This window comes from Vidua chalybeata, chromosome Z (assembly GCF_026979565.1).
Source record: "Vidua chalybeata isolate OUT-0048 chromosome Z, bVidCha1 merged haplotype, whole genome shotgun sequence".
NCBI lineage: Eukaryota > Metazoa > Chordata > Aves > Passeriformes > Viduidae > Vidua > Vidua chalybeata.
In genome coordinates, this window is record NC_071570.1 from 60,191,373 (window position 1) to 60,218,026 (window position 26,654).

Consider the following 26,654-nt stretch of genomic DNA (forward strand, 5'->3'; position numbering starts at 1 on the left):
AAATCCTTCTGCTGAGACTTAGTGGAAAGAACAGAGTGCTTGTGACAGAATCTGAGCCTCCTTAAGAAGTATCCTCATAGATGTCAGATTTTGTAAGTGCAATTGACTAACAGTACAGAAGACACTGTAAATTCTGGGTATCCAGACAACATTTTTGGTAGATAACCATGCAACCTTTGAATGGGAATGATAAATGAACACCTACAAATCATCTCTTATTCTTGTCTTTTAGAAATAAGAAGTTATCTATGCAAATTCAAATGCTTCTTTGGATCTGAGCAAATATTTGGTTTCCTACTTGTATTCCACAGACACATGGAAAACCAATCAAATGTAACCTTCAAACCTCCATATTCTTTTTGTTGTGTTTACAAATGTACTATTAAACATAATGACAAATAATTCATCCTTTGTATGTCTCGTGCAAAACAAATAGGACATGCAGAGTTATTTCTCTTAGCTATCTGGCAAGGCATATGACTGATTGTTAGAAATTTTGACTTTGTTAAAACAAAATTTAGCTCATGTTAAAGCATTAAAGTAATGCTGATGACATCAAAGTAAATTCTCTGATAAAGCTGTAAAATCACCCCAACACACAAACATGTCTGAGACCTGCCATTAGGTTCTCATGCAGTCTGTTTCTCTGCAGTGAGCAAGTAGCTGTAACCCTTCAGTGCTGCAACTGAATTTAGCAGAGACAATGGAGAATTGAAGTTACACACACTAAACACACTAATTACTATATATAAAGCAATTTCAGTTCTACATCGCTTTTTCTATATCGCCACAGAAAGTATTCTGTCGATATGTTAGCCTATCCACAAAGAATGATTTCCACTGTTATTTTTTAAGTATAATTTGGGCAAGTGGTGTGGTAAAACACTTCTGTAAATCAAGTTAATATAGTTCATATATATATATATATTTCACTTCCTTCTGTAGGTTTCACGCATAATAGGCTTTGTCTGTGAGTTAGAGACTTGAAAGAAAAATATGCTGTGTGAAATTTTCTCACCACAGTGTTTAGTTATATATTTGGCTATTAAAGCCTCTTTCTAGCTGAATTTATTTCCTTAAGAAGCCAGAACTGAAAGGGTTATGGTTTGTTACTGCAGCAGTTATCAGCAGACAGCCATCTAACCTTTGGTACTTACAGGTATTTTATGGCTCTTGATCATATTATCAAATTCTTCATTAATTTTTTTGTATTTTTCTTCAGTGCGTGGGGTGAGAGCATAAGAGGAGTCAGGATCAGGGCTTTCACAAGCTTTGTTTTCTTTCTTGTGCAATGCCTGCCAGATTCAGAGAAATATCAGAAAGTAAAAAAATATGAAAATGAGCTCAGAGTACTTACACATAATCTTTGCCTGCTGATCATTAGATCAATATCTTCATTAAGTTTTCTGTACTTGTCCTCAGACTCAGGGCTGTGACCTACTGAATCGTCTGCATCAGGGTCTGGACTGTCACAGCCATTAAGTCCTTTCTTTCTCAATGTCTGAAATACATAATTTGGGAAGTTCAATCCTTGACATGGGCTGCAAGAGACAGTGTTAAAGAAACACAAACTGCTCATCATAGAAAAGTATTCAATTATGCTTTAAGGAAAGAAAGTGACTAATGATCCACCACACTAATGTGTGGTTTCCTATTATAAGTGAGGACCATACAAGACCTCTTTCTTCTGAAGCTGGTATCAATCAATAAAGAATGAATCTGGCAACTAACAAAAGGTTAGTGCCTATGGTAGCATGTCCCCTGCCTCATGATTCCCATATCCCACAGCATTAAGGGTTTAAGGTAAACACAGAATGCAATTTATATTAACATAAACCAAAATGAAAATATTTATCTATACTGTTTACAGTGGAATACACTGATGTTCTTCTTTTAAGGAAGATGCAGAAGGAGCAAATAGAAAAAGAATTGAACCTGCAGCAAATTTAGGAGTCCATTTCTTCACAGATGAAAAATAATTACCCAAATTGAATTCAAGGACTTTAGGAATGTCGTTCCTAAGTCTATGCTTGTGACAGGACAAGAGGAAGGACAGAGTTGATGATATGGCTATGAAATAATAAAGAGCTTCTAGACATGATGTTTACTTTTTATTGACTACACTTAGAGTGCTACAAATGCACGGGGCTGAAGCTTAATGCCCAGGATAAAGTACTGCTAAAACAGATGCTTAGTGAAAAGTCAAAATGAACAAATTTCAGGTTCAGCTAGTCAAATACACACAACCATGATTATCATCACTAAGACAGGATAATTGAAAAATCTTAAAATCAGAATTGAATCACGAGCTTGCAATTCAGAACAGTTGTCTGGCTTCAAAAAGATTTTAACTGATCTACCTTTACAGAGCACCAAAGAACATCCATAGGCTATATTAAGGTAAAAGAATATGAGAAGAAAGTGTGGACTCCTCAAGTACAAGCAGTATTACACAAAGCAAATATATTCACAATTTCTCATATTTAGCTTCAAGAATGAGTCAATCAAAAACTCTTCAAAGTCTACTTGGCTGTCAACAAACTTTTAAAGTTAGCTTGCAGTCCATTATGTGTTGAAACCTGGCTAAGCAATCTCAATTACAATGAAAATATCACATATTTTGTCTGTTAGTAAACAGCTAATGTGTGCTTTCTGTCAGTGTGAGATACTCTGGTATCTTTCTGCCTTCTCAGAATGGATGTGTATCAGCTTTTTGTTCCTTCAGGAATAGTACATTTCATAATTATTTTTTTAATCATAATTTTCAGCTTACTACTTTCACTACCCTTAAATATTATAATATCATGCCTTGTTCTCATACTATAGAAAAAAACCCTGAACCTTTTATTTTCATTGACTAAGCAAAGTGATGGTGATCTGCTCTACGAGAGCCTTCCAATCTCACATTGCAGACCTCTCAAATAGATTTTGGCATTTGTGAAAGGCTGGCTCAATGTAGAGCTTTCTTTTCAAACTTCATATCTATAAAGACTTCAAGTCAAATCCATGAGCTATTTCCTTAACACCAACAAAATTATAATCCATTAGAAGAAAAACTTGAGATGCTAAAACAACCTGAATGATTCCGTACACCTTTTTCCACTCCCTTCCATCTTTCATCTTTTAAATGTTAAATGTTCAGTTAGCAGAACAGACATAATCATACATGAGATCTACTGCTAGCAGCTTGAAACAACCTAATTAGCAAGAGGGTTTTGCAATCAGCTGCTGTTTAATAGCTTTAATAGGCACAATAAGATATAGTATAAGCAAAATGTCTCATTGCAATCTCAACTAACATTCTTCTCTTCACATAAGCACAAAACAGTTATCCTCTGAATACATAAAATATTCTGTTTCAAGCTTAGATCAAGCTGTCCAGACATGAAACCAAGATCAGCACACTCTGAACCATTTCCAGAGCTCATATGATACACTGATGGAGTCCTGCTGATTCCTATGGAGTCCCTGAGGACCGATGTGGATGTGAATTGGACTAAATGGCTTCCTCAAATTCAGGCTTTGAGATGACAAACAAAAAGAAATATGAAAAGAGAACCAGAGGAATGCTTTGTAGCCTCTTTGAATCTTTTCTCCTCCCATCATTCACAAATCCTTGTCTGCTGCATTCACAAGACTGTGTCTGTGAGAAGCAGATGCATCTTGCCCTCCAAATACTCACAATGCCCTAAAGTTCTGCAAATGATTATTTAGGACTCAGGTGAAACAGTTGCTACTGTGGCTTGTAGAAGTTCGGGGATGCACTGCACCTTTCAGATGCTCAGAAGAGGAAAGGCAATGTGAACCAACATATGTCTTGCAACCGTCTCCAAATAGACTGGATTCCCTCCCATCATAGAAGTATTTTTGCTAGATACTTATTTTTACACTATTTTCATACCTTTAGAAAGCAGGGTGCTTGCCACACCAGGCAGAGGAAAAGCAATCTCTATTTTCACCAGAAAAGCCAAGGATGAAATGTAATAAATTGTGCCAATATTCTACCCAAAATTAACTTTAACCCTAAAGAGAAGAGGCAAACCCTTCCCTTGCAAAAAAAACCCATCAGTCTCGTGTTTTTGGCTGGTACCTTGGCTGATGGTGCAACTCAAGCTCAGTAATGCAGACCACTGGCTCCCTGCCCATCACACCTCAAAAAAATTCAGATCAAATCAAACAAACACAGACACAAACCCTTAAGAAAACCTAGAAAACACTACACAAATCCCAAACAAAAACAAGAATGTATTTCAATGAGATGGGTTAAGGCTAAGCAACAGGAATTTCCATATATTACTTTCACTAAGAGGCACAGCTCCTAGCTTTGTGAGTGCTGGAACTAATGCCTAGTTCTCTGTGAATTTTATTTGGGGGTAAAGTGCAATATGCAGAGAAGATCTCCTGTGGCAGGGTCTCTGGGGATTTCTCTTCTCAGTACCCATCCTTCTGCTGACCCTTTGCTGCTTCTGTTTATCACAACTCAGGCTGAAATGCTGCCTTCAGCTGGGAGTCTTTCTGGGAGTAATTTCTGGTTCTCTTTTCTTGCATAAGAACATACAATTTTTCCTGAAACTTGTTGGAATTTCACTGTCTTGGAGACCCCTCCCTTTGTACTAGATTTACTTGGCAATGAGTAAAAAATGAAGTTGTAAGGGAAAAGAACAGACTGATAGATTACACAGGGACAGGAACACACATGCTAACATCAAAGGAGAGCAGGCTGGAAGTGGCATGCTTAAACTCTGCACTAAGGTTATGAGTTGTATCAAGGATAGAAATAATGACCTTGAACATGTTAGGATTATCTCTGGCTCCTCAACATGCAGGCTACACTTTTTCCCTATCTTATTACCTTGTTTGTTATTTTACTCTTCTCCATGTCATTAACTACCACATTAAACCTCTTTTTTCTTTTCCTTAATTTTTTCCATTATTGGTGTGCTTCAACACAACACAAGTTTGTACAGCACAAGTAAAAGTGGTGTTGACCAGTGTCAAACTGATTAACCATTTTTCACAAGCTCTCTGGACTTTGTGTCAAGATTTCCTCCTCTCCTCCATTTAGTGTCACCTCTTGAAAAAAGTTGGTTCTGGAGCCGTTGAATCAGTCTTACAGTCATTTAGAAATGATTTTTCTTATGATGTTGATTTGTCATACTCTTACAAACCCTGGAACAGATCTATAACATGCTCCTGGAGATTAGCTAGCTTCTAAAGATTTCAATACTATTCTGGGAGTTTTTAAAAGCATAAAATAACACAATTGTATAGTGCATTGAACTCTAGAGAACCCTAAGCTGGATTTCAGTTATTTTTAAAGAAAATAAGCTATTTTTCAACTACAGAAGCTCCACTTCTTCCAAGCAATTAAATAAGTAATTATATTGGACTCCAATAACCTGAAATCAGCCAAGGCATATGAAAAACAAAATGCTTAAATGAAAACAACCTTTGGCTGAAATCTGCTGTGCCAGCAATTAGCCTAAATCCTACTCTCAGAGTAAATCTCAGAGAAGTGCTAACTTTGTGACATGCTGACTGCTGCAAAATGAAGTATAAACAACTATTTGCTTTCATTTCATGCAAAACTTATCATCATAATGGAAGCTCCAAAGAAAATGTGGCAGTAACACCCATGTCTGATTTTATCAAGGCAATGAAAATCATTGTAATTTTGAAGACTTTTGAGGAGGAAAAGCCTTTCATTTTCCTAATTTAGTCTCTATTTCTACAGTTTTATCCTCCAGATTTTTTTTGGGGGGTCTTTTTTAGCATTTCTTTAACAGAATGAGTGGAGAAGGTTAGAAATTATTTTATTTTTTTCCATCTTGTCATTTAGTTTGTTCATCTTTCTTTTTAATTGGTTTATCTGCTATGGAACTGTAGCAGCAACTCTCTGACACAGAGAGAAACACAATTTTCCTAGGCATTGTTCTGGGAAAAGTCTGTGAGAAGATCAGAGAAAAGAATGAGAAACAATTCTTAACTTACTACACCAAGTATTGTAAACATGTAGAATATATTATAGAAATTTGTTCGCGAAAGAATACTTTCTTAATTAACCAATAGTAATAGTATTTAAATTAGAGGACCAATTAGGGTCCAACTAAATAATAACTATCCAAATAAACCAATAAGTTTCTTAATAAATAATAATCAACCTTCTATAAATACACAGAATCTATATAACTTATTATCCAGTGCTGGCCTGTTGCAATGACATGGAACAGCTTCTCATAGCACTCTAGGGCTTGGAAATGCTCATAGTATAGGTGCCAGATTAAAGACTAGGTCAACTGATGAAGTTCCCAAAAGATTCAGACCAGCCCAATATATTCCTTTTTGATATCCTCTGCAACAAAGACCTAACAAGCTTAGGTTAACCACTATCTTAATTTCTGTGATGAAAACTGTGATCTCACTGGGTCTTCTTCTGTAATCAAGTTTTACAGAATGGAAAAATTCAGAATTAAATGTCTACTTCTAAAAATTCCTAAATCTTTTATGTTGTCTATAAACTACCTCAATGATCTTTAACTGACAGACCCACTAGTGCCAATCAACAGAGGTTGCAATTTAGTAAATTGTATTTTTGCTGTCAGAAAAAAAAACCTTCAAGTGCCCTCCATTTTCACTAGCACTTTCTTTCCTGTATCTGGATGGAATAAATCTTTTAGCCACCAATTATAAATGTTTTTGTCTCTTTTCTTTTTACTGGAGCTACATATTTACATGGTAAGGCAGACAATAGCCAATTTCAAAGGAATTATAGGCTACAGTGTTCAACTGCTTTAGCATTTATAGTCATTTTATGATTCCAAAGAACCAGCCAAATTTATGGAGATCCCCCAAAAGAGCAGAAAATATTTAAACATGAGCCTGATTCATTTAAGCATCAGTTTGCTCTCTGTGCAATAGAAAAATCAAAGTTAGAAAGTGTTATATGAAGAACACCTCCTCTCCTCTCCTCTCCTCTCCTCTCCTCTCCTCTCCTCTCCTCTCCTCTCCTCTCCTCTCCTCTCCTCTCCTCTCCTCTCCTCTCCTCTCCTCTCCTCTCCTCTCCTCTCCTCTCCTCTCCTCTCCTCTCCTCTCCTCTCCTCTCCTCTCCTCTCCTCTCCTCTCCTCTCCTCTCCTCTCCTCTCCTCTCCTCTCCTCTCCTCTCCTCTCCTCTCCTCTCCTCTCCTCTCCTCTCCTCTCCTCTCCTCTCCTCTCCTCTCCTCTCCTCTCCTCTCCTCTCCTCTCCTCTCCTCTCCTCTCCTCTCCTCTCCTCTCCTCTCCTCTCCTCTCCTCTCCTCTCCTCTCCTCTCCTCTCCTCTCCTCTCCTCTGTTGCTATGGGAACCACCCATCTGAATTTCCTAACTTACATGTAACTAATGTCTCAAATTTTATGTTTCATTAACACAAAGTTCTTAAATTTTTACATTTAATAATGGACACAAACCAGTATGCTGGTACTAATATACTTTAACTGTATATTTAGGAGAATTGCATAAAATATTATTACACTTAAATTATCTAACAAACTCCATGCACAAAAAAATGTATAGCAGTAATACAGAAAAATGGAATACTTCTTATCTTTTTTTCAAAAATAAAATTCTTTTGTGGTTTATACTCCTTTTGAAACAAGTTACAGAGCTTATGTAAAGCTGAACTTTTATAACCCCATGCTAATCTTTTCCATACTACTTTACTGAAGTTTCAAAGAAAAAAAATTCCATTGTCTGGTACCGTACGTTTGTCTCCTTCAAAAAAATACACATAAATGTGCTTTTGACAATATTACACCAAACCCTCTGCTTGGATTTGCCTTTCATTTACACACGTCAAGTGATTATTCTCACCACCTTCAAGTACCTTCTCTTAATTATACTTTTTGAGAAACCAAACAGCACCAACACCCTTTGCCAATAACACCTGCTTCTCTCTGCTTACAAATGATCGAACAGTGGATTTCACAATACACAGTACATGTGTACTGCAAGCTCAACAGGGCATGAGATCTCTACCTGATTACAGAGTTCAGTCTATCCTTTTTAACTCACACACTTGTGTGCTAAGGTGTCTCTACAATATTTTGCATTACAAACAAAATCTGTTTTTTTTAAAGGGCACTAGGATAGTGGAATTTTTGCTTCGTTGTTACCTATAGCTCTGTTACCTAACTTGGGTATGGGGGAGCTTTGGAAGGCAATGCACCTGGTGCAGCCTAAGAGCCCCCAGGACTTGTCGGTTGGTGCTGATCTTGCAGCCTGGAGCAGACTGGTCAGCACCACCCCATCTCCTTCTGCTGCTTTGCATGCCTCTCATTTGTAACAGAGAGCATACCTCGCTGCGCTGCTGTGTCTACATTTCCCTTCTGGAGAGGTGATGAGGTTGGAGATGGGAAGATTCCAGAGGTTTGTGTGCTCTCTAACAGAGAGAATGCAAAATCTCTTTCTTTAATGCTCGATCTTGCCAAATTTCCAGTGCTTTTCTGTTCAGTATTGATTGAATTACACTGGGCAACTTTGCCTCTTTAAGTATAAAGAGCATACATCAGATTCAGAGATCTCACAGCAGCTAAACTAAACCACATATATTTTTGTGATTTTCTCTGAAAGAAACAAAACAAATCACATGAGGACTCCAGCATTAAAGCTTTATATTAAAATTTCTGCTAATGCATGTGGAAGAACTTGGTCTGTTCAGCTGGTGAAGAGGAGACTGAGGCGAGATCTCATTGCAGTCTACAACTTCCCCATGAGGGGAAGAGGAGGGACAGTCACTGATCTCTTTTCTGTGGTGCCCAGTGGCAGGACTCAAGTAACCAGCCTGAAGTGGTGTCATGGGAGGCTTAGTTTGGATATTAGGAAAACAGTCTTCATCCAGAGGGTGTCTGGGCATGGGAAGAGAACCCTCATGCAAGTATTCACAACACCAAGCCCGTCAGAGTTCAAGAAGTGTTTGAACAATATTCTTGGGCACATGGTGTGACTCTTGGTCCTGCGATGTGCAGGGCCAGCAGCTGGACTTGATGACCCTTGTGGATCCCTTCCATCTCAGCTCATTATGTGATACTGTGTAAACTTACACAGTAAGTGTAAGTTTATTATTTCTTGGGACATGCAAAACACTTCTGTCCATCACTTATAAACTGTTTTTAAAAGAAGAATTTAGATCTGAATAGTTCCTGAGATTCTAATTAAGGATATTTTCTCATCCTTTGGGCTTATTCCCATCCACCACTGTGTTGCAAAAGGTCTGAACACGCACATATCCCCCTGGGCAGCTGACATAAGATTCCTATGCCAACCCTCAATGCAGGGGATCACATTTCCCGGGCTCTGAAAGAGGAGATGGCAGCAGCATCTACTGATCCCAGCCACCCAGGAATGTATGGGGGGAGAGGAGCATCAAGTGACCGATGGTGCTGGCTGGCATGATGTGGCTGCAGCCAGCAGGGAGCGGGTCCCCAGAAATGTCACACATCCCTGCCATCTGCACCTGTCAGTGCCAGCACCTGCTCCCCCATGGCCATAGATAGCTGTTCCCAGGGCTGCGGTGCTGACTGGGGACATTGCTCCTGGCTGCTTGTTTTTTTTGTCTTTTCTTCACTCATGCTACTGTTGCAAATCTCAGTTCTCGTGTGGTCACTGCTACAGGAGTGCAGTGTTTCTGCCTTACAGATATAGACACATAAACATGTGTATGTATATCTTTATCTATACATTTATATATATATATATATAATATACATATATGCATACATATCCTCTACTAAATCACATCTCATCACCTTTTTATTCAAATCTAGATGGATTTTTTAGAAGTGTTCACACTTGCATTACCAGCTTCCTTTTGCTATGGAGGTTTAAAAAATTTGCTATCTGAGGTTTAAAAAGAAAAAATACTGGCTTTGAATGAACAGAATTCCTCATAAATGTCAGTAAAAAATTACTGTAAAATGCACTCTTTACATGCAAAGACTGTATTCAAATGAAACTTCTGTGCAGATATTTTTTCAACCTGTATTTGAAAAGAAACTCAGATTCTGTTCGGCTGTATTAAAACACCCTACAACAGTCCAGAGACTGGCTGTCAGAGTGTTATGCATAAAATTGGCAGATTATCTAACTTAGATCAGAGATATCCTCAGGATACTTTTGTTTTAGTGATGGAATAGTTACTTGTGCCTTTTGAGTATCCCAATGATTCTAACTCCTTATTGAGGGTTCAAAGGCCCAGGCACTACTTTTGAGTTATGGAAACATGGAAGATGTAGATAAAGGTAAAAAACTTGAGGTTACTTTCCTGTATTTCCCACCATTCTTTCTACTTACTGTCCTCCTATGAATGTGTGCTTTCTGCAGGATGAAGGCCAGCACCACAGCCTAGTAGCAAATATCCTATTTTGAATCCCCTACCTTTTTATAGAAAATTAACTCCCACTATTTTTTGAGACAGACTGCAGAACAGCTAACTTCATGAAGACAAAGCTTCTATATTTTGGCTACTTCCAATAGTTCACCGGCAGGAGCACCACTATTCCATAGCCGGACCTTGAAGCTGAGGGGTTAAAAGATGACCTAAAGCCAGAATAGTTGCATTTCTCATTTACTTTTTCCCCTTGACTGCAGCAAAATATCAGTCCACTATATGCCTGCCTGATTTTTCAAACCCATTGAAATGTACGAAGTTTTTAAATGGCCAGGTTTTCTCTAAGCTTTATTGAGCGTTTTTGAAAGAGAACAAGATATTGGTGAGATATAGCATATTTGATTCGTACGAGGTTTTGCTGTTAGACACAGAAAGTGTATGATTGGAAAAATAAACTTTGCAGTAGTCCAGAAGAATAATTTCAGATTCTTTAGGGAATATGAGGCCCCTCAGAAATAAACACTGTAATCATCAACAGGTTGTTATTTCATGCTTTCTTTTTATGTTCGTCTGTCTGGAATCCTGCTTGGGCTCCAGCCCTTCTAGATGGAGCACCATCCTCAACATTTTCATTTGTGTCTAATTTAGTCATATACACAAATACAAGGCTGAAGTCAGATCTCACTTACACTAGTGTAAATTTGTAGGTAGATTTTGAACAGCTGTAAAGATACCAGTCTAGATATTCTAGATGTTCAGTGGTTTACCAAGTCTGTTACATCATTGTTGTTAGCTCTTGAAATATAGAATATTTGAAATATGCAGGGTTTAATATAAATGACTGCAGAAAAAAAATAACTATTTTAAAGGTAGCTGATATAAATGGGAACCTTTAATACTAAATGCCATATTCAAAAAGTGAAATACAGATCTTGAGAAACGTGAAATACAGAAGAACACATAGCTTTACAGATTCTTTTGTTGGAAAAACCTATTATGAGAAAGAATGACAGCTGATCGGAATTATTCATTTCAAATAGTTTGAGTATTATTTATGCTTTAAAAGATCCATAAGAGATTCTGAAATAATATCTTTAAGGACTGCTTCATACATTATTAAAAAACAACCATCCTGGGAAGAATATATTGCCAACCAGTGTAGCTTTGCTAGTCACTGAAGTTTTCAGGAGCAGAAATGATGGGTTCCTCAGACAAATAACAGTGTAGCATATGATATAAGTTAGTTTGGATGCAATTTTTCCTAGACTATGAGATAAACAACTTCACCCTCAACCATGGGGCAAGGGAACCTCAGATGACCACAACATTTTGCTTTTTTATTTCATCTGAAACAGAACACTTCCAGCAGCACTGAACTCTGTAGTACTGACTCAGCAGTGAAAATGTCACCCAGTGAGAAAAGAAAACCACTTCCTTCAGCACATGGGCTTTCTTTGGAGGCCTCCCATAAAAATCTTGAATGAATCAATGTTCCAAACAGGTTTGGTTTTCCTCTCAGAAACAGAACATTTATTTTACAGCAGATCAAATGACATGGTATTACAAAAGAAAAAAAGTACCAGTATGACAATGAGCAAATGTTCCTTCTATAGGAAACAGAACATTTCCTTCTATTTTTACAGTACTTTTACTACTTATCCATTGCAAATGGATATATTTTTCAAAGCAATATATTTTTCAAATATATATTTGAAAAAAGCAATGTATTTTTCAAAAATGGTGAATTACAATAGAGGCTAGATCCCTGAAACACGAACTTCCTCTTTCTCTGCAGCATGGACGCCTTAAGCAGCACAAAGCAAAAACCATCAACTGAGTGTTCTGCTGAGAACTGTTACCAAGAAGAAAGAGGTGGAAGGCTCTTTAGTAAGTTGGAAAAAGCAAGTTACAGAATTTGACAATACAAATTGGCCTATGATTTTAACTATGGAAACAGATAACTCAAATGATGCAGGATTTAATATTTAAGATGGCTTTTTTTTTTCCTGTATGTAAGTTGTGTAATTTACCAGAAACATCTGTGCAAATTTTATCTATCACTAAACAGCTGACAAACAGCTTACCAAAGTTCCATCTGCTAGAAACAAACTGGATTTTATTTTCCCATGGAAAATAGTACAGGATGGAAATTTCAGGAAAGGAAATTTCAGGAAAGGGGAAGGGGAAGGGGAAGGGGAAGGGGAAGGGGAAGGGGAAGGGAAGGGGAAGGGGAAGGGGAAGGGGAAGGGGAAGGGGAAGGGGAAGGGGAAGGGGAAGGGGAAGGGAAGGGGAAGGGGAAGGCAAGGCAAGGCAAGGCAAGGCAAGGCAAGGCAAGGCAAGGCAAGGCAAGGCAAGGCAAGGCAAGGCAAGGCAAGGCAAGGCAAGGCAAGGCAAGGCAAGGCAAGGCAAGGCAAGGCAAGGCAAGGCAAGGCAAGGCAAGGCAAGGCAAGGCAAGGCAAGGCAAGGCAAGGCAAGGCAAGGCAAGGAAAGGAAAGGAAAGGAAAGGAAAGGAAAGGAAAGGAAAGGAAAGGAAAAAGGAAAGGAAAGGAAAGGAAAGGAAAGGAAAGGAAAGGAAAGGAAAGGAAAGGAAAGGAAAGGAAAGGAAAGGAAAGGAAAGGAAAGGAAAATAAAAAATGTATTCATTCTTAATTGAAATGTTTTATTTGAAAAATTTGTCTTCTTTTGGAAGCAGAGAAAACATTTTAAATGTTACCCTTTTTTGGTGTAAAAATGGATTTCTTTTAAGGACAAACTTATAGGTTTTTAAGATGTATTATTGTATTGGCCTGGCAATGTCTTAGTGTCTGAGATCTTAAAATCTTTAATTATATGGTATTTACAGAGAAATATCTGTGGGGTACAAATTGTTCTCCATTTGGGTACCCTAATTCCACAGGAGAGATGAACAAATGGAAGAAGAATTTGGCCTGCTTAATTTTTCTAAGACTTGTAGGCATGAAGGACACTGTGAATATGCAACTTCCAACACAGGAAAGGAAATGAATAGCTTAGGGGTACTCACATCTCTAGATAACACAAGTGTTTCCTCAGACACTCCCAGAGTCATGACACAGATAAGAAGGGGAGCTTTTCTAATTAAAAAACCCAAATCCAGAGCTGCCTGGTGGATTGCATCTGTTTTAATGAATTGACCAAAGTGAAAAGTTTTACACCATGGATATTGATAGTGTTTTGGGGACTATGTTCCTGAGAAAAAGATAAACATTGATTTCTGGCTGAGAAAAATATTCAGAAACCACTCAGGCTTTCACACAGGACTTAGGGTAGTGAAAGGGACCAGAAGTGTCCTAAATAACTGAAATTTCCATTCAACAATGCTAGAAAATCCTTTCCATGAAGGGGCAAAGGGCCATATAAGCCATGAGTATACAAGAATTTCTCCAGTTCAGAAGTGCAAAATTTTGGTCCTAGATCCTACAGAGAGATTTACAGTCCTGAGGTTTGTCTAGAATTTCTCCATGTTGTGAAACTTTGAAATAAACTGCAGAAAAGCTTACTTACATTGATTCCAAAGTCAGCAAGATTTGTATTTCTCCCTGGGTATGACAGATCACAAGACTCCAAATAAAATAGCAGTAGCAGGAATTGATGAGAACTTCTTTTATTTCTGCCACTCTTTTGGTCATGGAGATGAAAAGAAATCATAGAAGGAAGTAGACTTAACTTCAGAACTTTTAGGTTTAGTCAGGTATTTTTTGCCATTACCCTTCATGTAGAAGAAAGTGGAATTAAGAACATTTCTTCCAGGAAAAAGACTGTATAGGAGTAGGTGAATTTCTCAGATTCATTAATGGGAAAGGAATGGAAAAGTTAATCTGTGGAACAAACAAGAGAATTTTCTATAACCCTTGGGATCCAGTGTGTCATCTCAAGTCAAGCCCAGAAACATCTCCCTCGTTCAGGATACAGTTCTGAATCTCTCATGAGCATTACTGTCGGGTGGGTTTAGTCTTACTAGATAAAATGCATATTATTGAAAAAGGTGATTTCCCAATTTTCATTTTATATTTACATATATGTAGTTATCTAAAGTTATCTAAAGCCCTTCCTAACTGTTCAAGGGTTCTTCTAATGTAGCCAGTTAGGAAGAGCCCCTGCCTCTTCCTGCCCCAAACTTGAAAGCTTTAAATGAATATGTCTCCAGGACACTGAAATGACAGCACTTCTTTCTAAGCTCCTTTGGAACAGAAGCAATTTTTAAAGTGTCAGAGTAGGAAAATGGTCAATGAGCAATGTTTTTTCTTGCTATGAGCTTATACTGAAACCATAAAGAGCAGTCCACACTCTGCAGCAATTGCCTGGTTGCAAAGAAGGGCCTTGTGCCAGGAAAGGGCTATGGAATAGATTCAGTAAACAGTTTAGGGACATAAAAAGCTCAATTTGGTAATACCTACTATTTAAGGCACCTGATCGTCACAGTGGAATACACAGTGTGTTAGGATCTGAGGCATGGGAAGATTTTGGTGCTACAGAACAGGATCCAAACCTAGCAGTATGCGACAGAATTGTGAACGACCCAGACCAAGCAAATGTGTTTTCAAAAATCCTATCCCTCATCAGAAGCATCAGATGCTTACCCAGGGCTACAGAGACGCCTTCACCCACATTCCTGCTGGGTATTCAGGTATTGACTGAAGCATACTGTCCCCTCCTACAGGCAACTTTTCAAACAATTGAAGATGACTCACTCTTCTCTTAAGAAAACTTTTCTGTTCCTGATTTTTCCTACATAACAGCTAGTGGTTAGAAACACGCTAACTGGAGACACAGGTTCTATTTCTTCTTTGATCTGAATAGGCTCAAACCTATTGCTCCCCATATTCCTTGAAGGGATAGAATTACTCAGCTTCCTACGCTCCAGACAGTTCTAGATAGTTAAACATATTCACTGTAATATTTTGCTGTAATAATAATTCACTGTAATATTTTGCCTTTGAGCACTAAAAAATGCACAATTTGTTCAGTCAGAGAAACAGAACTTGACAGTAGACAGAGTTCTTTGACTTGTAACAGCATTTTTGTTTGAGGAAAACCTGCTGAAATGATTTGGGTCTTAAACTGGGATTGGGGAAAACTGTCAACTTTGACCCACATTGGGTAAATACTTATTAGGCACAGTACAGGCCCTTAGTAATGTACAAGGTCAAATAACAGATTGTCCACAATGCTCATGTGACTCCAGATGAGGTTTCTAGACAAATGACAGTTGCCATATTTTAAGGCAAGTTTAGACACTTCTGCAAAACATTTTCAGATATAGGATGGAAAGTACTGAGCAAATTATGAGCTTTTATTCATGAGTTAAACAATGTATGTGGGTCATGAAAATTTACGTCTAGGGTAGCAAGCTTCTTTTCAGACAGTTTACAGAAATGTAGCTCAGATGCTAAGGCACTGGTACCTGCCGGAAGGAATCCATAAAGCTTCCATTTTACTGATATATGTTTAAACATGTTAGAAGCTTGTAATAACCAATCTTGGGATTATAAAAATGAAAGGAAAATTATTTTTTTTTTTTGCTTTTCATGTTACAGCCATGGTTATGTTGCAGGAAGAAAAATATCTTTTAAATGAGACATTCCATTTGGTACTGCTTCTTTGTCAAGATCTTGATGTCTTTTGAACCAGTCTCTAGCAGCTGTGTTGTTTAAACTACTTTTATTGACTCTTCTATAATATGCTTTCTTTGAAGGGCCTGTGTGCAATAACACTTGATTAAAAAAAAAACAACAAAAAAACAACCTTTTACTTGAACATCCCAAGTAAAGCACATGAAAATGTATATAATTCTGCACTATAATTATCTATAGATCATACAGGATGATATAAATAAATGAGTTTGAGACTTTTTTTTTAATCCAAGCATATCCAATGTATCACAGATTTTTACTTTTTATGTCTCTGTCTATCACACAAATAATTAACTGTTTAGAACATACATCATGAAACTTCTTTTAATAGCTTTTACTTCTCCACTAATGACAACCATATATAGAAATATCCATGGCAAAACTAAGAAAGGAAAACACAACCACCTAAAGTTTTGGATTTAGAGGTTGCTGCATAAAGAAAATGTTGACTGAAGCTACTTTAATTGAACTTTTTTTAATGCAATGAAAAATGGTTATTTAAGATTTAACAACATTTATCAGCTCTCGACTATGGGCATTGATTCAGAGCTGATGACAGACTTTTGATTATTAAAAATGTAGAACAACAAAGCATATGTATTTGAGGTTTTATACCCCTTCAAATTTGGTAACTAACATTAATTTCATTTGTCTTATATAAAAAGACACATAGAGGTCTCTCTGAATTCAGGGCAAACAGGGTCTAATCAACATGAAGTACATAATACATACAGAATGGATACAAATTTTATAGTACACAAATAAATAGTTAATTTATACCTTCTTACTGTAACAAGGAAGAAAAGTCAGCATATTTTGAAGTTTAACAGAAGTTTCACCAGAGCTATGAAAACTGTGGAAAGCCATTTCACAAAGATAGTGTTATCTGTGTGCAGCCTAGGGAAGGAGAGGTATGCAGGTGTTTTGCTTCATGCAAATCACATGGGTAAGGTGTTCCAGCCTGAGCAGAACATTTAAGATGTTGGCTCCCTAGCAGGAGAGCAAAGTAGACAAAAAGCCAGGATTAGACTGACTTTTCATCCCTATCCTTTTTGGTGATGAAGTTCCTCTTGCAGAGTGTTTCTCAGGGAATTCACAACTCTGTGGCAGGGAGTTTTACTTCTGAGTATAGATATAAACACTACTCATGGTATGAACTATTAAGACCCCAGATCTGTCACCCTTACTGACAGTGGGACTGCTTCAGAAAAAGAGCCATGATTCTGTAGAGATTTGCAGAAGCATTCAATTTTCTACTTGTGAAAAGTTTTGGTGTCTGAAAGGTGACTTCTGTAAATAAGTCTTATTTTCAGAAATAAGACCTTTTCTAGTATTGCTTACTACAAAAAGAGGCAGGATCCATAGAAAGTTTTGTCTGCGTTAGAAACAGTAATGAGGCAGATGCTAATTTCGTCAGAATGCTCACGTTAACATCCCTAGGCTTTAATCAGGGACCTAATAAAACCTGAATAGTGGACTTTGCATAGAATTTTTTGGCTTTTGATACCATAAGGCTCTTTTAACCTGATGAGTGGTAGCTTAGAGCCCACATCTGGATATATTTATATATCAAAAAGACCCTTGTTCATGTGTAAGCATATGAAGAGCCATGCATCATGTAACTGATTTTGCTAGAAACTCAGCATTGCATAATCTTCAACACTGATTTAACAAAGAACAGTCAAGAACTTATGGGAACCCAATGAAACAAAAAGTCTTGGGGGAAAAGAGGGCAAGGTCAGTAATTTGCATTAAAGATAGTTGTGAGGTAAGTGAATATGTGGTATTTTTACATTTGTCATTATCACTACTGCATACAAATCTGGGTAAATAACCACATTTTGTATTTGCCTTACAAAGCAGGGATATTTTAATGATGAAAATTAAAAATGGGCTTGCTCACAAAAGCCTTTGTGTCTGGAACACAGCTATAAGTAGCTCACTATCTAGGTTGAAAATGGTAATGCAGGGTAGTGTGTCCTATTTTTCTGTGCTTGAAGTGAAGATACAATAGCAGAATTCAGTCTTGGTAGTTACTTATACATCACACAGACACAATAACACCCTGTGTACTGCATAAAGGAATCACTTGTGGCCTGCCTCCATTAAAAAGAGTAGAGGGGGCCAACATGCAAGAAGACAAAATGCTTTACAAGGGGGAGGGAGACCAGAAGAGTTGATGCACCCAAATACAAGGACTTTGATTCTTTTTGGATTGATTTAAGTCCCTTTCCATCAATTATCGTCCTTTGTCTCCAGAATCTTATCACAAGCAGCACTACAGGAACTGAACAAAACAATACTCAGGCTCAAATAACCCTGTGAACTGCAATGACATTTCCACACCCTGTTGCTGTGTTTGACCAGGTTACTCAGGTTAAAAAACCAACCAAAACAAAATGCAAAAAACTCTGTACAGAACAGCAACACACATTCTTGTCTTAAATAACATGCTCAGCCCTTCCTGGTGTTTCTACTCTGTACTACTACTGGTATTTCACACTGCAATACTACAATGGATATGAAAAACTGCAATGCAGAAGAAGATTGACTTTCTCTAATTTTACAAATTTTCATGTGAAAAGTTCCCACTCTGCAGGCTTCTCAGCAGGATTATTTTTGAGAAATTAGATCTTGCCCTTTTCTATTCCAATCTTCCACAGTCTTTCGGTGAGATTTGAGTTTCAGAACAATTATAGATCAAAAAATGTATATATCTGCAGAAATACTCTGCAACAAAGGTTTGATTTTTCAGTGAAATAAATAATGTCTACCAATTCATTTTTACTGCTCTGTATCAGAACAATAAATTTTTCTTTCTTACTGATATGTGAAGTTTTGAGGGCACATGAAATAATTGAAAAGCATCTATTTGTTTCATTCATTCATGCTAGATAAGTGACATTTCATGGTAATTCTTGAAAGAACACTGCAATCATTGCTTGTCTTAAAATAAATTAAAAAACATGTGGAAAGTAAAAAAAATGGACCTTAGGAAAGTCAGCTGGTTTTGACAGTAAGTTAGTTTCTGTGAAACAAAGCCTTGTATTTCAGAAAGTGTTTATGATTCATGAGGAAAAAAGAAGTATATCCTTGGGCTAAAATGTTTATTGGCACCTAGGAGTCTGAAGAGAGCAAGTCAGGCCTGTGGTTTTTTGGGGGCACTTTATCATTGCCTACATTCTCAAAGGGATCTGTGAATGAATAGAGCTAGATTACTCACCCTTCTATTCCACGCCTATTCCTTTCCATTTTCCTTGGCAAGACTGAGCAGCAAACTATTTTTAGTGAGACAGTGTTCTATTTTTAGACAAATAGCAGTTAAGGGACATTGTTAGGAAAAAAATTTAAAAAAGGAAAACACAGGGAGGAGGGAACAAGGTTTCCCATCTCATATTGTGAAGCAAGCCCTTCAACCTGTAACTTCAGGCATTCCAGCTGCTTCCAATCTTGGAAAAAATAAAGAAAATTCAGAGTTCAAGGATTTAAAAATAAACCTACCCTCTGGCAAACAGACCAAAATACAAGCTGTTACTATGTGAGACAGTAATTACAAAAGCAAAGAATGTTCCTCAGTGACTAGATTGGAATAAAATTTTGGAGCTATTAAGGTCTGAGAATGTTACACAGTCATGTAAGATATTTCCAGCTCCTTAGCCAGATATAAAATATTTTGGAGAAAGAAAGAGTGATCTGTGAAGTAGACCTTGCTCTAAGAAATACAGCTTTAAGATTCCAGTTTGGCAAAAAAAAGGAAGAATGAAAAATTTGAAACATGTTTATATTCTGCACATACTTTTCACTTCCATAATTTCAGCATTTTTATAACAACTCATCCAAAACTAAGTTATTAAAATATTTAAAAAACTATTACAAACCAACAAAAGAATAAATAAAAAATAAAATTACATGATCCTCAAGAAGGTTAAAACATGACGTCCAGATCACCCCCTAAATACACTCAAAAGAAGCTTCTCATGTACCATATGCTTCAGAATAATTAACTTTGAATCCATTTTATTTTTTCTGTCCCTTCTCTCTTCTTCCACATATGGAAAAGTAGCTCTTAGGTGAGTGGCTTTTCTTTCATTTAGCATTACAAGCTATGTTTCATGTTAACCAAATCCTTGCCAAAATAAATCATAATGAAAAATTTTCTGATTCTTTTGAGATAAAGCAACATGAAAAAAAAATTTGCAACATTACTATAGCTGCATTTTTTCACATACTGAATTAATTTGAACCCTCTGCTTTTCTTCTTCTAGATTGCATAGCAACTAAGGTCTCTGACTTATTAAATGCAGAGTAACAAGGAGATGCAGAATTATCAAGGAGAGCTTGAAAATAGCCTGGGAGTATGAAGAATCAAAAATCTTGTGAGGATAAGTGGGAGGAAGGGAATAAAATGCTACCTAATGAGTGCAGTAGAAAGACTACTTTGGACACTCTCACTGACTGGAACAGCAGTTCCATTGAAGGACTACTTTGGATAGAATAGAATTGTCATACACAGTTTTCTAACTTTGCAGTTTTTCTTGTGGTCTTGTGAGAGCTACTATTTACATGAATCCCAAATTGATGGAATAATAAGATTAGGTAAGAATGTCAGCTTTTGTTTAGAAAAGATGTATTTCTAAAGAAATTACTAAAAAAAATGAAATCAAGATTGATAAAATGCACAGACTTGTAAAACTTTTGAAACCAAGATATTTTTCCCTCTGAGATTTTTTTAACCAGTCATGTTTAGAAAAAATACAGAAAAAACTCACATGAGGACATTAATTTACAAACACATTTTTCAGTCTCAGTACTTAATTGGCAAACAAAGACCAAAGGAAAAATGCTGAAGATCTTGCATTCAGTCCTTTGGTTTTGTCATACATTATGTTGGCAATAATGTATGGGTTTGTATTTTCTAAAACAAAAACAGAAAAAGGCATTTAAAAAGCCTAAAGAGTCATCCAAAGGAAATTTTTGGCATTTGATTACTCTTTTCAAATGTCTGTCCTGTGAAACTGCTACCACTAGCTGTTTTTTTAGCAACTGGTCTTCAACCAATTTACAAAGGAAATCAATAATGCTATCCCCATTTCACAGATAGTGAAACTGAAGCTTTAAGAGGAAATGTGACTTATCCAAGGTCACAAAACAGTATGTGGCAAAGCTATTAATAAAACCGAAGTCTCATGAGTCCTAGTCCAGGGCAGTATCCAATACACTGTACTGTCTTTAGATCACCCTGAATAACCTTTCTCACATACAGGCTTACTTTCCATACTGTCCCAGATCTTCAGCCCATGGTAGCTGAAAGAAATCCCCTGATTTCAGTAGCTCAAGAGCTGACTTGATGCGTATTTCACACCTTGTTTATATGCAATATTATGTTACGATGACAAGAGAAGAAAATACACTTATTACATTTAAACAAGCTAAAACAGTTGCCTTACTTTTCCTAAAAAGAGAACCTTTAGAGATTTGTATGGGCTTATTTACTATGAATATACAGTTAAGAGTCTTAATTGATATGAAGAGGCTTTTAGAATCCAATTAACCTCCTAGCTAGTCATTAGCTCTATGACCTTTAGAAATAATTGACAGAAGAAAACTTCTTTTCTCTTTATCTCATTCAGAACTTCCACATCAAGTGACTAAACCTAATGTGCTATAGAACCCCAGCACATCTGTAAGGATAGATGGGATAATGTGCAGTAAGACCATGAGCAAAACAGGACCATGGCATTCCTCTCTGGCACAAATACTGCCCATGACCACCTGACTGCCATTCTCATCAACTCCAACTTTCTACTCTGCTAAACCTGTACTAAGTTTTAGCTCATGTCCCTCAGGGAGATTTAAAAGTATGCCAATTAACACGTTGTGGCTGGCCATACTAAAAACAACTGGATTTTAAGGTCAAACTAGCTTCTACAAATCTGTGGAAGACTAAATTGCCATCACTAATTTTATGTTTTCATCAGACACATTTTTTTTCAGAGTAACAATGTTTTTTTTAGCCAGCAAAAAAGCACGCAATAAAAAAATTCTGAATTCCACCACCCTGTAGGTTTTGGTATTACTTTGTTCCTTGCTATCTTAACATTAAGGTCTTTGAAGATCTCTGTGTGCTGTAAAACACAAAGGATGAGCAATCTGCAGGGAGAATTTCACATGTTCAGAACCTCACTTCTTCCTTTTAGGGGAAAATGCAACTGCAAATGGCACACATTTCTTCTACTATGTTAGGACTGTTCTCTCTTACCAAATACAGAAGTCTACTGGAAAGGGGAAAATACTCTGTGGAAGGTCAATTCACCAACAGTTGCTAGAGAATGAACATGTGTGCAAAACAAGTTAAAGGGACAATGCTAGATGCTCATTATCCATGAAAAATAATCTATAATGTATAAATAAAAATGTGACATATTATTGTAAATTAGAACTACTTATCTTTGTTTGTTTTGTTTTTTTTTTATCCTGGGAAACCCACAACCTCATCACAATGTCCCTAAAATAACTTACTCCCTAGAATACTTCAGATAATTCTTGATTAAGTCTTCACTATCACTAAAAGCAAGAGTTCACCCAATCCACGTTTTTCAAACTTACCTAATTTCCATGAGAAAGAGGAGGGAAAAGAGGATGGAGGACCACCAAGTGTAACGGAAAATCAATCCCTAACAGAGTAAAATAATGTATAGATGAAAAGTCAGATGAGGTTAAGGCTTTATTGAAGCAGAATGATATGCCAGTATATTGCAGGAGCTGGTATCTGCCTATATATAAAAATCCATGTTGAAGACCATTAAATCCTTCTAATACTTGATTAAAAAAAATGAGAGAGAGAGAGAGAGAAAGAGAGAGAGAAATAAAGGAGAAGTTGAAGACATGTATCAGAAAAAAAAAACCATCAAAAAACAGGTAATAACAGATTTTTCAGAAAAGATACTGAGCTCACAGAAGAATTTTTTGTAAGGTAATGGAGACTTGCAAAGATCAGACAGATGTCTGTTCATGCATACAAATTAGCAGTTTTGTGCAGTGAACTTCACAAAATTAAGATACTTGGTGGATGATTAGCATTCAAAACACAGAACCTCAGTTAGCAAAGAGAAAGATGAATGAAGTCTGTGGTTTGCTTTTTTCTCTACTAGTGATTAGTGGTATGGTAAGGGGGAAGTGAGGAGATGGATGAATGTTTGCCTGAAAATGGAAGCTAGGGATGAATTTGAAAGGGCTGACCTAGCAAGGGAATTTGAACTAAAGGTAGTGACCACTGAATCAGCAGATGAAGAGAAGTCAGGTGGAGAAAGAGCAGCAGGGTCAAATAAATTGATGGATTGGAGGTTTAAAAAGAGCTGAAAGACAAAGTAGTGGGTGATTTGTGGAGGAATGGTTTATGTGCACAGAGAGCAAGGCTCAGAATATTAAACTCAGTATACCAGAAACTGAATCAAGAGTTAGTGAAAACTACTAGAGGTCTTCTAAAGCTAAGACAGTAGCTGATGCTTTGCCATGAAAGAAATGAGAAGGAAAAAGGGACAATGAGAGAGAAAACAGCAGGAGGTTTCACCTTAAATCAGCAAAGGCTTGGTGGCTTAGATGAAGAATCACAACAGATTTCTGTAGCATCTTTAGACTTTTAATTATATTTGCAGCAAAATGTTTCCCCATATTCCTACTGTGAAATCTGTACCCTTCCATCTAAGGCTGAGGTCCTTCCTGAGCTCCTAAGTAGTGAGATTACAGTGTTGCAGAACTGGATTCTTATTAATCACAGCAGTGAGATATCATTAAAATAAGTTGTGTTACATCCACTTCTGTTTTATGGAAACAAGGAAAGGATCTGGCCTCATTTCTAATAAATCCAAAGCATACATATGCATGTACTTGACTGTTGTAAAATGCTGACATTTTTTTCTTCCTTGTTTCCTTATTGCCAAAAGTAAGTTATTGCATAGTCTTATACAATTATGCTGGATATATTACTGTTGGAATTTACATACACACTTGGAGGTTAGCATAAAGATTAAATGTTATATTTCTCCTCTGTGTTAAATGAACACACCAGAGTTTCTGCTCTTCTTTAAAAAAATTAGTGAATCCTGCAATTAATGCTCACTTTTTAACTGAAGGAAAATTGAATGAATGACTGTTGAATGAATAGTTTAGTGTGTGAGGACATAATGGCTTCAAATTTAATAATCCAGTTACTGCTAAACAGAAGTTTCAGAATATACCTTTTTTGTTTGATTGGTTTTGTTTTGTTGGCTTTTTTGTTTGGTTTGTTTGTTTCCCAGAATTAATGCATATCTCCATGAACAATAATTGTCACTGTTGCTTGAAATGGATAAATGTGATTGTAGAATGCATATATTTTCTCCCTCACGAGTACATATTGACCTTTATTTGTCCATGTATGTTTTAGGCATTTAACTGAAACACATTCACCTGGTAAAATTTTTTTGTGACGTGAAGAACTCAGATATATCAAATAGCATGTTAATCAACTTTGTTTTGATGAAGCAACTAGAAACATCATCTCAGTTATGTTTATTGCATGCAAATAAAATTTGTGCATATGTAAAGAAAGTAACAGCTTTTTTAAAGTAATTAAACCAGAAAACCTCAAAGAATTGCAGTAACTGGCCTTTACAATTCTCTATTAGCATTCCATTTTTATCAAGATAGATTTATTGATGTCATATACCTCTAAGTTGGGTGGAACCAATTTTCTGTTAAAAAGCAGTGTGATGTTTGTTAGATATATGACTGTGTTTTCTTCTTTACTTGTTACTTTAAGTAAAAAGTTATAGCCTGAAGACTCACTTTTTCATAAACGCTAAATATAATTAATCCCAGTAATTATATTGAAAACCTTTGTTTAATAAAATTAACAGGTTTAGCCAGATCTACATGAAAAGTTATGTAATTTTTGTATTTGAATCACAGTGGTTTAACTTAAAAGTAAATAACTACATATTAGAGAGCTACTCTTTTAATTTTCTTTGAATATAGATAGTTCAAAGAACTTACAACATATTTTAATGCCTGATAAAGCAGTTCTATCACAACTTAAAATTAACTAAATAGCTAATATTATGCCAAATGTGAACACAAATTGGGTACCAAAATTGAAGATCTTTATATGCTTGACCATTATATTTCAAATTTTCATAGGTCTGCCTAAAAAGTTTTCTTTCTTGAATACTGTGCAGAAGTCTATGAGCACAGCTATGCCCTTGTCTTCTGCTGAAATGATTGAATAATTATTCAATAACTTCTGCTGAAGTTATTGAATAGACTTTTAGTTTAAAATGCTCAGATTTAATAATATTGTCTAATTCTCAGCTGCTGTTGATTGCTATGGAAGACAAGATTAAAAACTTTTATGTGCAAAATTTAGCTGCCTGAAATAGAAGACGGACCCCTTACTAGGACAATATGTGTAATAGTTTAACTGATCAATTCAAATGCATAAATGTGTGGCAGATTTATATCCTGTACCTGAAAATATACCCAAACTGCACTAGGAGTCAAGCTATTTATCAAGGCTCTACCCTTTACTGTACGTGTAACTGTGATGATCATTATCCATTAAAGGCATTCCATAATATGGAATTCTTGTTCAAAACCTACGTGCTGGAGAAGGACTTTTTGGATTCTCAAACTGTACCAGTACTGATATGGTTTAAGTATTTTATGTTACAGGCAGAACATAGAAAAATGTAACAGAAAATCAAACTCAGAGCTGATAGAGCATTCACTTCATTTGGACATTTACGTCTATTGTTCAATTTAAATAACATTTATTTCCATTTTTATATTGTTCCTTTTAGAAAAGAGAAAAGAGTTGCCCACCAAACTTTGGGTACAGACAGAAAATTACACATCTGTATGCAAAACTGCTGATCAACCTATCCAAATTGGCCTGCTGTTTTATGCAGAAAGGGATTTTGCTGGTGCAGTGAATTCTCTTTCTGAAAATTTCAACATTATTTGAAATTTTAAGTTTTCATTCAAGATCCTTGGAAAGCCATTGTCCTTATGATAAAAAGTATTCATTCATTGTAAAGCAAGCAACAAATCCCTAACTATATTTCCACCTATTTCCACAGAAAAGCCTGTAAGAAGAAGAAAGGATACCACAGGAAACCCTTCTGGCTAAGAATATTCTGGCCTTTCGCCAATAAAGAGGACAGGACTTTATTTTGGGCATAGAATTGGAATTCTTTTGGACTTCCCAGATCTGGGTGGCAGGAAAGGCTTCATGTCTATACAAAAGATCTAAAGTAAGAGAGGAAAAGAAATGATAGAGAGGTGGAAGAAATTATACACTTTCCTCCTAGTCTTAACTCATATAAATTCCTTTCTGCTGTCAGAACCTCACCCTCTTCTAATGGGGGACAGCATCTGGGGGAAATAAGGAGGGAAACAAAAGAGTAACTTCCTAGATACTGATAGAAGGATAGAAAGAGAAGTGATATATATTCCTGTGTGCAGTCTTTGCCCATCTAAGCTAGTGTGACTGTGACTCTGTAACAAGTTTAAAAATCTTAATTATGCAGAACTTTTTATCCTTTTAAATATTTTATGTATAAATAACTCACTATCTTACATTGCTAGTCTCAAAAACATGACTAACC

General features: G+C 36.5%; 1 protein-coding gene across 1 annotated transcript in view; it reads right to left on the minus strand.

The window, feature by feature from the left end:
* MEF2C (myocyte enhancer factor 2C) overlaps positions 1 to 26,654 on the minus strand; it is a 110,382-nt gene that overhangs the window by 28,916 nt on the left and 54,812 nt on the right. The window contains exons 4-5 of the mRNA XM_053932443.1: positions 1,442 to 1,501; positions 1,158 to 1,295 (exon numbers count right to left, since the gene is read on the minus strand). Of these exons, the coding sequence (XP_053788418.1) occupies positions 1,158 to 1,295; positions 1,442 to 1,501 (198 nt within the window). The remainder of the gene's footprint in view (positions 1 to 1,157; positions 1,296 to 1,441; positions 1,502 to 26,654) is intronic.